Source organism: Triticum aestivum, chromosome 4B, assembly GCF_018294505.1.
Source record: "Triticum aestivum cultivar Chinese Spring chromosome 4B, IWGSC CS RefSeq v2.1, whole genome shotgun sequence".
NCBI classification, from domain to species: domain Eukaryota; kingdom Viridiplantae; phylum Streptophyta; class Magnoliopsida; order Poales; family Poaceae; genus Triticum; species Triticum aestivum.
Genome location: NC_057804.1, coordinates 518,133,615 through 518,146,241, shown reverse-complemented (window position 1 = coordinate 518,146,241; position 12,627 = coordinate 518,133,615). Strand labels below are relative to the sequence as shown.

The 12,627-nt window shown below is 48.3% G+C and overlaps 1 protein-coding gene across 3 annotated transcripts; it reads left to right on the top strand.

The window, feature by feature from the left end:
- Positions 1-4,866: 4,866 nt before the first annotated feature.
- Positions 4,867-12,253, top strand: LOC123093031 (ABC transporter C family member 3). Of its 3 annotated transcripts, none has more exons than XR_006444998.1 (11): positions 4,867-7,330; positions 7,409-7,495; positions 7,580-8,209; positions 8,295-8,459; positions 8,542-8,836; positions 8,935-9,149; positions 9,364-9,669; positions 9,766-9,829; positions 9,984-10,223; positions 10,336-10,492; positions 10,583-12,253. XR_006444998.1 is itself a non-coding variant. In XM_044514907.1 (10 exons), the coding sequence occupies exons 1-10, from the start codon at positions 4,988-4,990 to the stop codon at positions 10,437-10,439; spliced, it is 4,449 nt and encodes a 1,482-aa protein (XP_044370842.1). In that variant the 5' UTR covers positions 4,868-4,987; the 3' UTR covers positions 10,440-12,253. The 3 variants fall into 3 exon arrangements, 1 of the variants encoding a protein (XP_044370842.1); XR_006444999.1 differs by having other exon boundaries at positions 4,868-7,330; positions 11,495-12,253; XM_044514907.1 differs by having other exon boundaries at positions 4,868-7,330; positions 10,336-12,253.
- The last annotated feature ends 374 nt before the right edge of the window (positions 12,254-12,627 follow it).

Genomic DNA, 12,627 nt, shown 5'->3' with positions numbered 1-12,627 from the left:
CAATATGCAGCACGGAGGCAGGGGGAAGTTGTGCAACTGGAGGCCGTAGAACTCCAGGGGCCCGCGAAGGAATGGGTGGATTGGAAACCCGACGCCTCTTAGCAGATGCGGGATGAGGCATATTCGCTCCCCCGGGGATGGATTAGGAGATCTCTCCGCTTGCTCCCCGCCATTATAGGTGGCTAGTCCGGCTCGGAAGGGGACCATGAACGCCGGTGGAAGAAACCTTGGGTCTGTAACTCTATTAAGCGGCTTTGAGGAACAGAACATTCTTCCCAATCACCTGGCTTAGAGCTGAGGGAGCGAGAGGAGGAGCTGCGGCGACCGGCCATGCTGGAATGGTTTTTTCTGGGCACGCTCTATTGGATGCTCGCTCGAGGGAAGAGGGTGAGGCTTGGATCTGTGAATCCTCCTCCCTTCAAATAGACGGTTTGCCTGCAAGGCCGGGGTGGCAAATGCAAAAATGCCCCGGCTCCTCGTATTCGCTCGACACGTGAATATGGCCATTATTGAAGCACAGAAGCCGAGGAGCACAACATTGATGGGAAGCCGGACACTGTTCATTACAACAGATACTTTGGAGTATTCGGAGATGGAACCCGCCTTGCAATGTCGAAGACAAACTGCGCGCCGGACTCATCGTTATTGAAGCCTGGTTCAAGGGCTACTGAGGGAGTCCTGGATTAGGGGGTATCCGGACAGCCGGACTATATACTTTGGCCGGACTGTTGGACCGTGAAGACTCAAGACTTCGTCCCGTGTCCGGATGTGACTCTCCTTTGCGTGGGAGACAAGCTTGGCGATCCGGATAATAGATTTCCTTCTTTGTAACCGACTCTGTGTAAATCCTAGCCCCCTCAGGTATCTATATAAACCAGAGGGTTTAGTCCTTAGAGACACAATCATAATCATCATAGGCTAGCTTCTAGGGTTTAGCCTCTACGATCTCGTGGTAGACCAACTCTTGTAATACTCATATCATCAAGATCAATCAAGCAGGAAGTAGGGTTTTACCTCCATCGAGAGGGCCCGAACCTGGGTAAAACATCGTGTCCCTTGCCTCGTGTTACCATTAGCCTTAGACGCACAGATTGGGACCCCCTACCCGAGATCCGCCGGTTTTGACACAGACAGGGGCGCCACTTGGGGAAACCCCAAGTAGGATTCGGATCCTACTTGGGGTGCCCCCTGGCTGCTCCCTCCTTCCCCCACCTATATATATGTGGGAGGGGAGCGCCTAGCACACACCAGACAATTGCCTAGCCGTGTGCAGCGCCCCCCTCCACCGTTTACTTCCCCGGTCATATTTTCGTAGTGCTTAGGCGAAGCCCTGCAGAGATCACTTCACCATCACCGTCACCACACCGTCGTGCTGACAAAACTAATCTACTACCTCGATATCTTGCTGGATCAAGAAGGCGAGGGACGTCACCGAGCTGAATGTGTGCAGAACTTGGAGGTGTCGTGCGTTTGGTACTCGATCGATGGATCGCAAAGAAAGTTCGACTACATCAATCGTGTTGTGAAACGCTTCCTCTTACGGTCTACAAGGGTACGTGGACACACTCTCCCCCTCATTGCTATACATCTCCTAGATAGATCTTGTGAGAGCGTAGGAATTTTTTGAAATTGCATGCTGCGTTTTCCAACAGCCTCACCTTTGGATCTAGTGTCGTTGTTTCGCTCAACCGTCTTAAGGCAACACTTGTTTAACACCGTCTGTACCCCGACTTATGTTGTTTGCTAACTGATGTATTATGGGTTCTTGTGGTCCTGGCATGCAATATAAAGATTTATGTTTAAATTTGTGTCTTAGAGTTGTGTTGTGATATTAACGTGAGTCACCGTTCCTGATTGTGCATTATGTGTGTATGATCAGTGCATGATTATAAAAGGGGGTGTCACACCTGGGTTGTCGGAATCCTACATGGCTCATGCTCGGACTCCCGCAAAGCCCCCTGCGTTTGGTTCTGTTTTGCGGGAAAATTGTGGAACGAACTGCTTCACACACCGGGGGGGGGGGTCATCATTGGATGGCTTGCAGGGTTTGGACAGCTGTTTCTTGGAGGAAACAGACGGTTTGAGGATTGGCTGGGAGGCGGGTTGGGTGGCTGCGAGCGTGAGCTGAACAACGCCAGCACGAGATGGGACGGGAGTGGTCGGTGGCACAGATTGAAGGTGGAGGCCCGGTGGCGTAGAATGAGGGAGCAAGAGAGACAAGGAAGAGGTGCCGCAAGAGAGAGGGAGAGGAATGACCGACCGGTTCCATGTGATTCCTCCGATTGGAGGTATCACCGTGTTCCGAATCTGGGCCAGATATTCATTCGGTAGGAACGAGTAAGTTCCATTCCAGTTGTCAACCAAATGCTAAAACGAGGCTAGGAACGGGTCCGATCCATGCCCTTAGTCTCTCCCAGATACCACACTAGTATCTCCTAGTTTGATACTGTATATTTGTCATTCTCAACAAACAATGACAGACCAACAACAATTAATAAGGATGTTTTTGTCGGACAAATTTTTATTCATGATTCTGTTTGGAAAACTATGAACACAACATACAAGCTACAAACAAACAGTCCATACCCACTTATAAAGTACAGAGTGCTTCTGCCCGTTCACTGTCAACATTTCTATAGAAACCCCCTTCTGTTTTCAGGTAATTAACCCATCATTCTCATTTAAGTGAGGAAGCAAACCGTTTTTACCGTTATACAGAAAACCCCCTCCCCTTTCTAGTAAATAACCGAGACTGCATCATTAAGTGACAGGATACTAATCAATTTTTTGTGTTTTAGGGAAAACCACCTGTCATTTCTACAAGTAACCCGCATTCCATCTAGAACAAATAATACTTTTATTTAAATACCCATATCGTTTAAACCCTAACTCCAATTTTAGCATGTTATATATGCAATTTGATTAGAAAAATGTGTAGGATATGAATATGATGTTATTTTACCTGTTAAATATCTTTAAAAATGCTATCTAGGGTGAAATCTTAATCAATAATGCATGATTCATCTTTCTTTCGTACCGACACCAGACCAGATTGCAATGAACACCTCATGAAAACCAAGTTGGAGAGGAAAAAACCATCGATAACCGTTCTTGTACGCCTCGGCAAAATCTTGCAAGAAAAAAAACAGATTTCTCATCTTATGCCGAGAGAGACGCCTCGGCAAGACTTATTGGGTTAGGGCAGTGCGGTATTTTCTTCTCCCGCTGCAACGTACGGACTCTTTTGCTAGTATTGCTAGAACTAAACAACCCTATAGACTGATTTTAGCATATGTGTACGACACATGTCCATTCCTTGGCATCTTGACAACCATGCTCGCAGCCTTCACCTTGAGCTGCTCTTCTTCCAGACAAAAACATGAACTGCTCTATGCAAGATCAGACTGAACTACTCTTCTTGATTTCCTTAGCTGCAACAAATCAAAAAATAATGGACCCTGCTAAGTGCCACACATGTGGCACGAAGCAATTTTGCCCACACGTGTGGGCTGAAGGAGGCCGGGCCAAACGCCTTTCTAGTCACTCACTGTGACACGTCAGTCTTTTTGTTTCTTTCACACATGCATGTAATAGTGACAAAAACAGGTAATGTCAGCGGGAATCTTTTCGGTTTTTCAAACTTGTTGTATCTCTTAAATGAAAAATCCAATTGAAAATCCGTTTTCACCATTAAATCTGTCGCGACGAGGACTTCAAAATTAGATCCCATATTGATATGTTTCAATGATATTTTTGGGCGGTCAAAAGTTGCCATGTCTATTGCACATAAATTGCCATGATGTTTACACTAAAATTGTCATGATATGTTTCAACTATTTTTTCTTCTACATTTAAAGTAAATTTTTGACATGTTATAAAAAAGGGAATTAAGAAACTAAACTTGCCATGGAGAATTACTAAATTTTGCCATCCATGAAATAATTTTGAAATAGTTCATAAGTAAAAAGAAATCCGTCGTTACTTTAAAAATGCATAATTAATGACTCAAATTTTTCGTGAACCAAAAAATAAAATTGCGAGGGTACATGCACTAAAATTTGCCCTGCTTCACACAAAAAATAATTTTCATGGTCAAAATACTAAAATTGCCATGATCTATAAACTAAATTTGCCATGATGAATTACTAAAATATTTCATGATCCATGAATTAAATTTTTCGTGGTTAATTACTAAAAATCGCCATGGTCAATTCAAAAAATTTACCGTGAAAAGTAGTTGAAATACAATGATAGCTTTAAATCTAGAAAAAAAATAGATGTAACATATTATGTCAACTTTATGGTAAAACTATGGCAACTTCAATGTAACATCATGTCAACTTTTGAACAAAAAAATTGTCAAAACTTATCAATAAGATCTAGTTTTGAAGATCTCTTCAAGATGGATTTAATGATGAAAACATACTTTTTATTTAAGAGATAAAACATTTTTAAGTCTGAAAAACCAAAAAAAAAAATCGCTGATGTCATCTGTTTGATAGTCAAAATATTTGGATCATGCTTTGTGTCACACGTGTGACCCTTATTATTTGGGAAAATATTTGAGAGAAAAGCATGACTTTAAACTTCCAAATAGAAGATCAGGCTGAAATGCCCTTCTTTCAAACAACATGCACGACAATTGCTGTGATTTTTGGGTCAACTGAGCACAATGGCTAGCGAGGAATTCACCATGCCATCTCGATGGTACAATCCGGCGACACCGCGGACGACGACGGCCAAGATATCACCGCGCCACTAGCTGACGACTAAGTGATTGACCCGCAGCTGCTGACTGCCAAGAGCTCAGTTTCCGTAGAGCGGGAGACGCCGCCGACAAGGAGAGCCTGCCGACATCTTGCAGCCGCCTCGTCGCCGTCACGACTCTTCCGCGCACCCGCCACGCACGTGTCGCCGCCCCGCCTATATAACCCTCGCCAGCCAGCTCCGGCGCTCCACTCACTCAGCCATCAGCCGGCACCCATCCATGCCCACCGCGGCAGCGATGGCGGGCCAGAAGCAGCCCGCCCTCCCCTTGTTCCTGCGGCCGCTGCTCCTCCACGGCGTCGGCGCCGGAGCCCACCTCCTGCTTGCGCTCTCCGTCGCGGCCCGGCTCCTCTTCGCCTCCGGACGCCGCGGCAAGGACACGGCCGCCCCGGGCATCCGGTTCCGGTGGGGCCAGGTCGCGGTGCGCGCCACGTGGGCGCTGGCGGCGTCCGAGCTCTTCCTCGCCGCCTACTCGCTCGTCTCGTGGTACCTCGATAACAGCGGCGGCGACGGCGGGGCCGAGGTCGCGGACCAGGCGGACGCCGCGGCGCGCGCGGTGGCGTGGCTGCTGCTCGCGGCGTACCTGCAGCTCGAGTACCGCGGCCGCGGGGAGGAGCGGTTCCCCGCGCCGCTCAGGCTCTGGTGGGGGCTCTTCCTTCTCCTCTCCGTCCTCGCCGTCGCCGTCCACGCCGCGACCAGCCTCTGCTACAGGCTTCCCGTGCCCGCGCTTCCGTGGGCGCGCGACGCCGTTGAGGTCATCGCGGCCGTGGCGCTACTCGTCGCCGGGTCCTCGGCCAGGAGGGCGGCGACGACGGCCGGCTCTGCTTCCGAGGAACCTCTGCTCAACGGCGCGAGGGACGACACCGTCGATGCTTCCCTCTTCACGAGCGCCGGCTTCCTCAGCGTCCTCACCTTCTCCTGGATGAGCCCCCTGATCGCAGTCGGCCACAGGAAGACCCTCGGCCTCGACGACGTCCCGGACCTCGATCACGGCGACAGCGTGGCCGGCCTGCTCCCCTCGTTCAAGACGAACCTGGAGGCGCTCGCCGGCGACGGCTCTGGCCCGAAGTTCACCGCGTTCAAGCTCACCAGGGCCCTTGTGCGCACCGTGTGGTGGCACATCGCGGTGACCGCGCTCTACGCGCTCATCTACAACCTGGCCACCTACGTTGGCCCATACCTCATAGACTCCCTCGTGCAGTACCTCAACGGCGACGAGAGGTACGCCGGCAAGGGGAAGCTCCTTGTTGTCACATTCATCGTAGCCAAGGTGTTTGAGTGTTTGTCACAACGGCACTGGTTCTTCCGGCTACAGCAAGCCGGGATACGTGCTCGGTCCGCGCTTGTCTCCGTCGTGTACCAGAAAGGGCTCTCTCTGTCCAGCAGCTCGAGACAGAGCTGCACGAGCGGGGAGATGATCAACATCATCAGCGTCGACGCCGACCGAGTCGGGCTCTTCTCATGGTACATGCACGATCCCTGGCTGGTACCTCTCCAAGTAGGCCTGGCATTGTTCATCTTGTACTCCACCCTCGGGGTAGCCTCGCTTGCAGCGCTCGGTGCCACAATTGCGGTCATGCTTGCAAATGTGCCTCCGATGAAAATGCAGGAGAAGTTCCAGCAGAAGCTGATGGACTGCAAGGATGTGAGGATGAAGGCGACGTCTGAGATCCTGCGCAACATGAGGATTCTTAAACTGCAGGGGTGGGAAATGAAGTTTTTGTCCAAGATCAGTGACCTCAGGACCACAGAGACAAGCTGGCTCAAGAAGTACCTTTACACATGGACCGCGGCCACCTTCGTGTTCTGGGGTGCCCCGACCTTTGTCGCTGTGGCAACCTTTGGAGCTTGCATGCTCCTAGGGATACCATTGGAGTCAGGGAAGGTGCTGTCTGCATTGGCCACGTTCCGGGTGCTTCAAGAACCAATATACAACCTTCCTGACACAATCTCAATGATGATTCAGACCAAGGTGTCTCTTGACAGGATAGCATCTTTCCTATGCCTTGAGGAGTTTCCGACGGATGCTGTGGAGAGGCTACCAAGTGGTAGCTCCAATGTTGCAATTGAGGTCAGCAATGGGTGCTTCTCCTGGGACGGCTCACCTGAGCTGCCAACACTGAAGGACCTGAATTTTCAAGCTCGGCAAGGCATGCGTGTTGCTGTCTGTGGGACGGTCGGCTCTGGAAAATCAAGCTTGCTCTCTTGCATTCTTGGTGAGGTGCCAAAGCTATCAGGAGAGGTAAAGACTTGCGGAACAATGGCGTATGTCAGCCAGACGGCATGGATACAGAGTGGCAAAATTCAGGACAACATACTGTTCGGCAAGGAGATGGACAGTGAGAAGTATGACAGGGTCCTTGAGTGGTGTTCGCTGAAGAAAGATTTGGAGATCTTGCCATTCGGCGACAAGACATTCATTGGAGAGAGAGGCATTAATCTTAGTGGAGGGCAGAAGCAAAGGATTCAGATAGCCCGAGCTTTGTATCAGGATGCCGACATCTATGTGTTCGATGATCCGTTCAGCGCAGTCGATGCTCATACAGGATCCCACCTTTTCAAGGTATAATAACATTCTCTCTCTTTTTTTTGTTCAATAGGAGTTTGAGAACACATTGCTTAAGGTTCCTTCCATTTGTAGGAATGCTTGCTTGGGGCTTTGGCTTCAAAAACAGTGGTTTATGTCACTCACCAGATTGAGTTCCTGCCTGCAGCTGACCTTATTCTGGTGAGAATTTCATTGGCAAATGTTTCATGTAAATTTTATTTCCATAAATTGTTCGGCTCTCCTTATAAGGTAATTTTAATGTAGGTAATGAAAGACGGGAGAATAGCGCAAGCAGGCAAATACAACGAAATACTTGGTTCAGGGGAAGAGCTAATGGAACTGGTTGGTGCTCACCAGCATGCTCTCACAGCATTGGATGTGATTGATGTTGCTAATGGAGGCAGTGAGAAATTATCTTCAAGCCTATCCAGGTCACTGTCATCAGCTGAAGAGAAGGACAAACAAAATGGCAAAGAAGACGGTGACAAGGTTCAAAGTGGGCAGCTGGTGCAGGAAGAAGAAAGGGAGAAAGGCAGGGTGGGGTTCTGGGTCTACTGGAAGTACCTCACATTGGCTTACGGCGGAGCTCTTGTACCATTCGTGTTGATAGCACAGCTACTTTTCCAAGTACTTCAGATTGCTAGCAATTACTGGATGGCTTGGGCTTCTCCTGTATCAGAAGACGCCGAGCCTCCAGTGAGCATGTCGACACTGATCTACGTCTTTGTGGCATTGGCTGTTGCAAGTTCCCTGTGCATCCTTGTAAGGGCATTGTTGGTTGTCACAGCTGCATACAAAACGGCAACTCTGTTGTTCAACAAGATGCATATGGCCATATTCAGAGCTCCTATGTCTTTCTTCGATTCCACTCCAAGTGGGCGCATCTTGAATAGAGTAAGTCATTTGCATTTCCTCAAATTTCCTGGGAAGTTTGATTTGCTTACTTCGAATATTGCTCACTCAAGATTGAACTGCTTAGGCTTCAACTGATCAAAGCGAAGTGGATACATATATCGCTAACCAGATGGGTTATGTTGCGTTTTCCATCATACAACTAGTTGGAATTATTGTGGTGATGTCTCAGGTAGCATGGCAGGTGTTCGTTGTTTTCGTTCCTGTAATCATTATCTTCTTGTGCTACCAGGTAATTTAATCTATTTAATACTTATTCTTCATGTTGTTTTAACTGCAAGATCAGCACCTTATTATATATATTGGTTTTGCAGCGCTATTACATTGAGACGGCCAGAGAGCTGCAAAGGCTGGTAGGGGTTTGCAAAGCTCCTATCATACAACATTTTGCAGAATCAATTAGTGGATCAACAACCATCAGAAGTTTTGGCAAAGAAAATCAGTTTGTATTAACTAATAGCCATCTAATAGATGCCGACTCTCGACCGAAATTCTACAACGCTGCAGCAATGGAGTGGCTTTGTTTCCGCTTGGATACGCTGTCGTCCTTTACATTTGCATTTGCTTTGATATTTCTGATCAGTCTACCAACTGGTATCATTGATCCAGGTTAGGATGTTACTTGTTTGGAAAAATATTCGAGTAATGGTAGCAGATTAGATGTGACTTGATATGGGCTTGCAACTAAATCTACGTCCTGCTTTCAGGTATTGCTGGTCTCGCCGTCACATATGGGCTTAACTTGAACACGTTGCAAGCATGGGTTGTCCGGAGCATGTGCAATTTGGAGAACAAGATCGTATCAGTAGAAAGAATTCTGCAATACATAAGCATTCCTGAAGAGCCTCCACTTTCAACGTCAGGAGATAAGTTGCCCCATAACTGGCCATCAGAGGGAGAAATTCGGCTTCGTAATCTCCATGTAAATACCCTTTTCTTTTTCCTCTTTTTTAATTATGTTCTCCTTTTCTTTTACCGTGTTGTTGCACAGAAATTTCATATTTTTGCCATTGCGAGTGAACTATTAGAAATCCTGTCTGATGGGAAACAAATTGCAGATTCAGTGTTTTGTCAAATGAGAAATGAACAATTTATGCTAGATAGTGCAGATCCTTAACTTTTCAAATTTTCTGCAGGTGAGATATGCTCCACAACTACCATTTGTTCTGAAGGGCCTTTCAGTCACTTTTCCTGGAGGCATGAAGACTGGTATTGTTGGAAGAACGGACAGTGGTAAATCAACACTCATACAGGCCCTATTCCGTATTGTCGAGCCTACCGTGGGTCAGATACTGGTAGATGGTGTTGACATCTGCACCATCGGGCTGCATGATCTGAGATCTAGACTTAGCATCATTCCACAAGATCCAACGATGTTTGAGGGAACTGTGAGGAGCAACCTTGACCCTCTTAACGAATACAACGACGATCAGATCTGGGAGGTAGTTTCGCTTTCACATGCTTCATTTCTTAGTTATTTCCACAGTAGTCAAGGACCTGTTGTGAAGTTGTAGTCTGAATCTTTTGCTCCATTTCAGTCCTTGGATAACTGTCAGCTGGGAGATGAGGTCAGGAGGAAGGAGCTGAAACTCGACTCACCAGGTCTGATGTGTGATATGTTCATTTTCAGTCGTGCGGTTGAAAGTCTGAAACTTAATTTGCTCATCCTTTTGCACATTTCCCAGTATCAGCTTTTTAAAACACGTGCTACTGCTTCTTCTGTAAACTGAAAAAATCATGCTATATTGCCTTGCAGTGATAGAGAATGGAGAGAACTGGAGCGTGGGCCAGCGCCAGCTTGTCTGTCTTGGTAGGGTGATTCTGAAACAAACCAAGATACTGGTTCTGGACGAAGCCACTGCTTCAGTGGATACCGCGACAGACAACATGATTCAGAGAACACTACGTGAGAATTTCTCGGAGGCGACGGTCATCACGATTGCGCATCGGATCACCTCGGTCCTTGACAGCGACATGGTCTTGCTCCTCGACGATGGTCAGCCATCAGCCCTTTGAAACAAATTGCAATCGGGCCTTGTTAATTCTTCTATAATCCCATGTGTTTGGCAAATCTGTTGGTCTGACAAAAGCCCTGCTAATCTTTGCAGGCGTGGCCGTGGAGCGTGACTCGCCGGCCAAGCTGCTGGAGAACAAGTCGTCTCTGTTCTCAAAGCTTGTGGCAGAGTACACGATGAGAGCGACGCACTCGTAGCGAACGAGTGGATCCTCCAGCCGTTCTTCCACGCCATTGATGAGGCTTTTTGAGTAAGTCTGACTGTTGATGATGTTAAACATTGTATATGTGTAGGATTGTGTGAGTGTATGGTTGTTGAAAGTTGTTGTAAATACTGTTAGGTAAGTGTTTACAGCCGGCGCACCGGCTCAAAATTGCGCCGGTCGCACCCGCGTCTCGTGGGGCCCCGCATCGCTCTGCCCCTTTCCCTTATCTTCTTCCCTTCGATCTAGAGCGTTCTTGGCCACAATTCCCCACCGCTGCTACCCACCACTCCTTCTCCTTCTTCCAGCTCCCCTCCCCATCGGTGCTGCCCACCTCTCCCTCTCCTTCCTCCGCCTCCCTCACCATTGGGGCTCCCCACCTCTCCCCCTCCTTCCACCTCAAGCCGTCAGCGCTTCCACAAGCAGGCGGGGCTGCGACGACCGTCCAACGACAACTGCCGCGAAGCTTCAACACCGGTGCTACGACGGGGCGTCGACCGGTGTTGTGGACGGGAGAAGCCTTCGGCGCCGTGGACAGGAGAATCCACCGGTGGTTCAACTTCAACGAAGCCCATTGCTGGAACCGGCTCATGGCGGTGCTGGAACCAGCACTAATTTTTGCTACCATCGGCACTTTGGTTTGCTACCACCGACGACAATTCTTTGCATTTTGTTACAACCGGTGTTTTGATTTGCTGGAACCAGCTTCAATTTTTGCTACAACTGCCGCATTCGCTTTTTGCTGGAAGAACGCCCAATTTTGCTACTTTGCTACAAATGGTGTTTTAATTTGCTACAACCAGTTTCAATTTTTGCTACCACCGGTGTCTTTGATTTTGCTAGAACATCCTTCCACAAAGGCTCCTTTTTTTGCATTTTTGCTTCCACTGTTTTTGGTTTTGCTGGAACTAAAACAAAGATTTGCTACTACTGCTGTTGGCTTTGAGCCATGGTTTTCTGCTACTGAGCATTTTTTGCTGGAACTATCATTTAATTGTGCTGGAAGTGACATTTTTTGTTGCAACCGCCTTCGCGTTTTGCTACGACCAGGGAAGTTTTTTGCTACATCCATGCATGGCTCCAGAGTCGGCGAGAAACACCGGAGACGACGACGGCGAGGGGCGGCAACCGGCGGCGAGGGGCGGCAACCGGCGGCAAGGGCGGGGACCGGCGAGGGGCGGCAACCGGCGGCAAGGGCGCGGGCGGCGGCAAGCGCGATCCGCCATGGACGCGGGCTGTTGGTCAACGCACGAGAGGAGGCATGAGGACGAAGCGGTACGTCTAGAGGATGCCGCATCCAGCGGCTGGGCATAAACAGATCGAGCGGCTACGCGCTGACCGGCCCAAATTTGGGCCGGCGCACCGGCGCCTATAAGCGCCCATACTGTTAGGCCGAAGAGATGTGATCCAGGTTGGTAACTAACTTGCGGATCAATCCTTGGCCTGACTCCCGTGTAAATCCTATCGGCCTTGGAGCCGTATATTAACACACACGTGTCCCTGCTAATGCATACGCTTAAGCCTCGCCTTTTTCATATGGTGTATACAAAGCTAGCCTCTTTCATTGCATCTAGATCATGTCGTCTTCAACCTCCATCGTCATGGCCGAGCATTCTTTTTTTGGGATTAGAGAGAGGAAGGAGTTCATACTTTGAAGATTAACTCTTCTACTTCTCCATTTTTGTATACAAGGCCACAAACCCATATTACACGTACCAAGGTAGAAACTAATGGCCACTTAAGCCAATGTTGTAAACTAGTTATTTCTCCTCGCTTGATGTGTTAATTAATGTGTATTTTTCTCACCAACGCACAACAAGACAACTCTCTCACTCCTCGTTGGTTGATTAATGTGATGCATTAAAACAACCTTCTCACCCCTGGATGCATGCATGGGGTATTAATGTCCTCGGTTCCTAGTACGAGGCATACCTCATAAATTTTATCTCGATTCATGTTAGTGGCCTTGTATAGCTGCAAATTGTAATTTTGATAGTGGCCTTGTATACAAAAATGGAGAGAGTATGATAGATTTGGTCCCTCAACTATAAAACCAGACAACTTGCACCTTTAGCTTTTGAAACCGGACAAGATTTGTCCCTTCAGTATTCATGCTGACTGAGCGTGGTATCGACCGGTTCAAAGTGACACATGCCCAAGCTTTTACATAGAAAGAAAAGAAA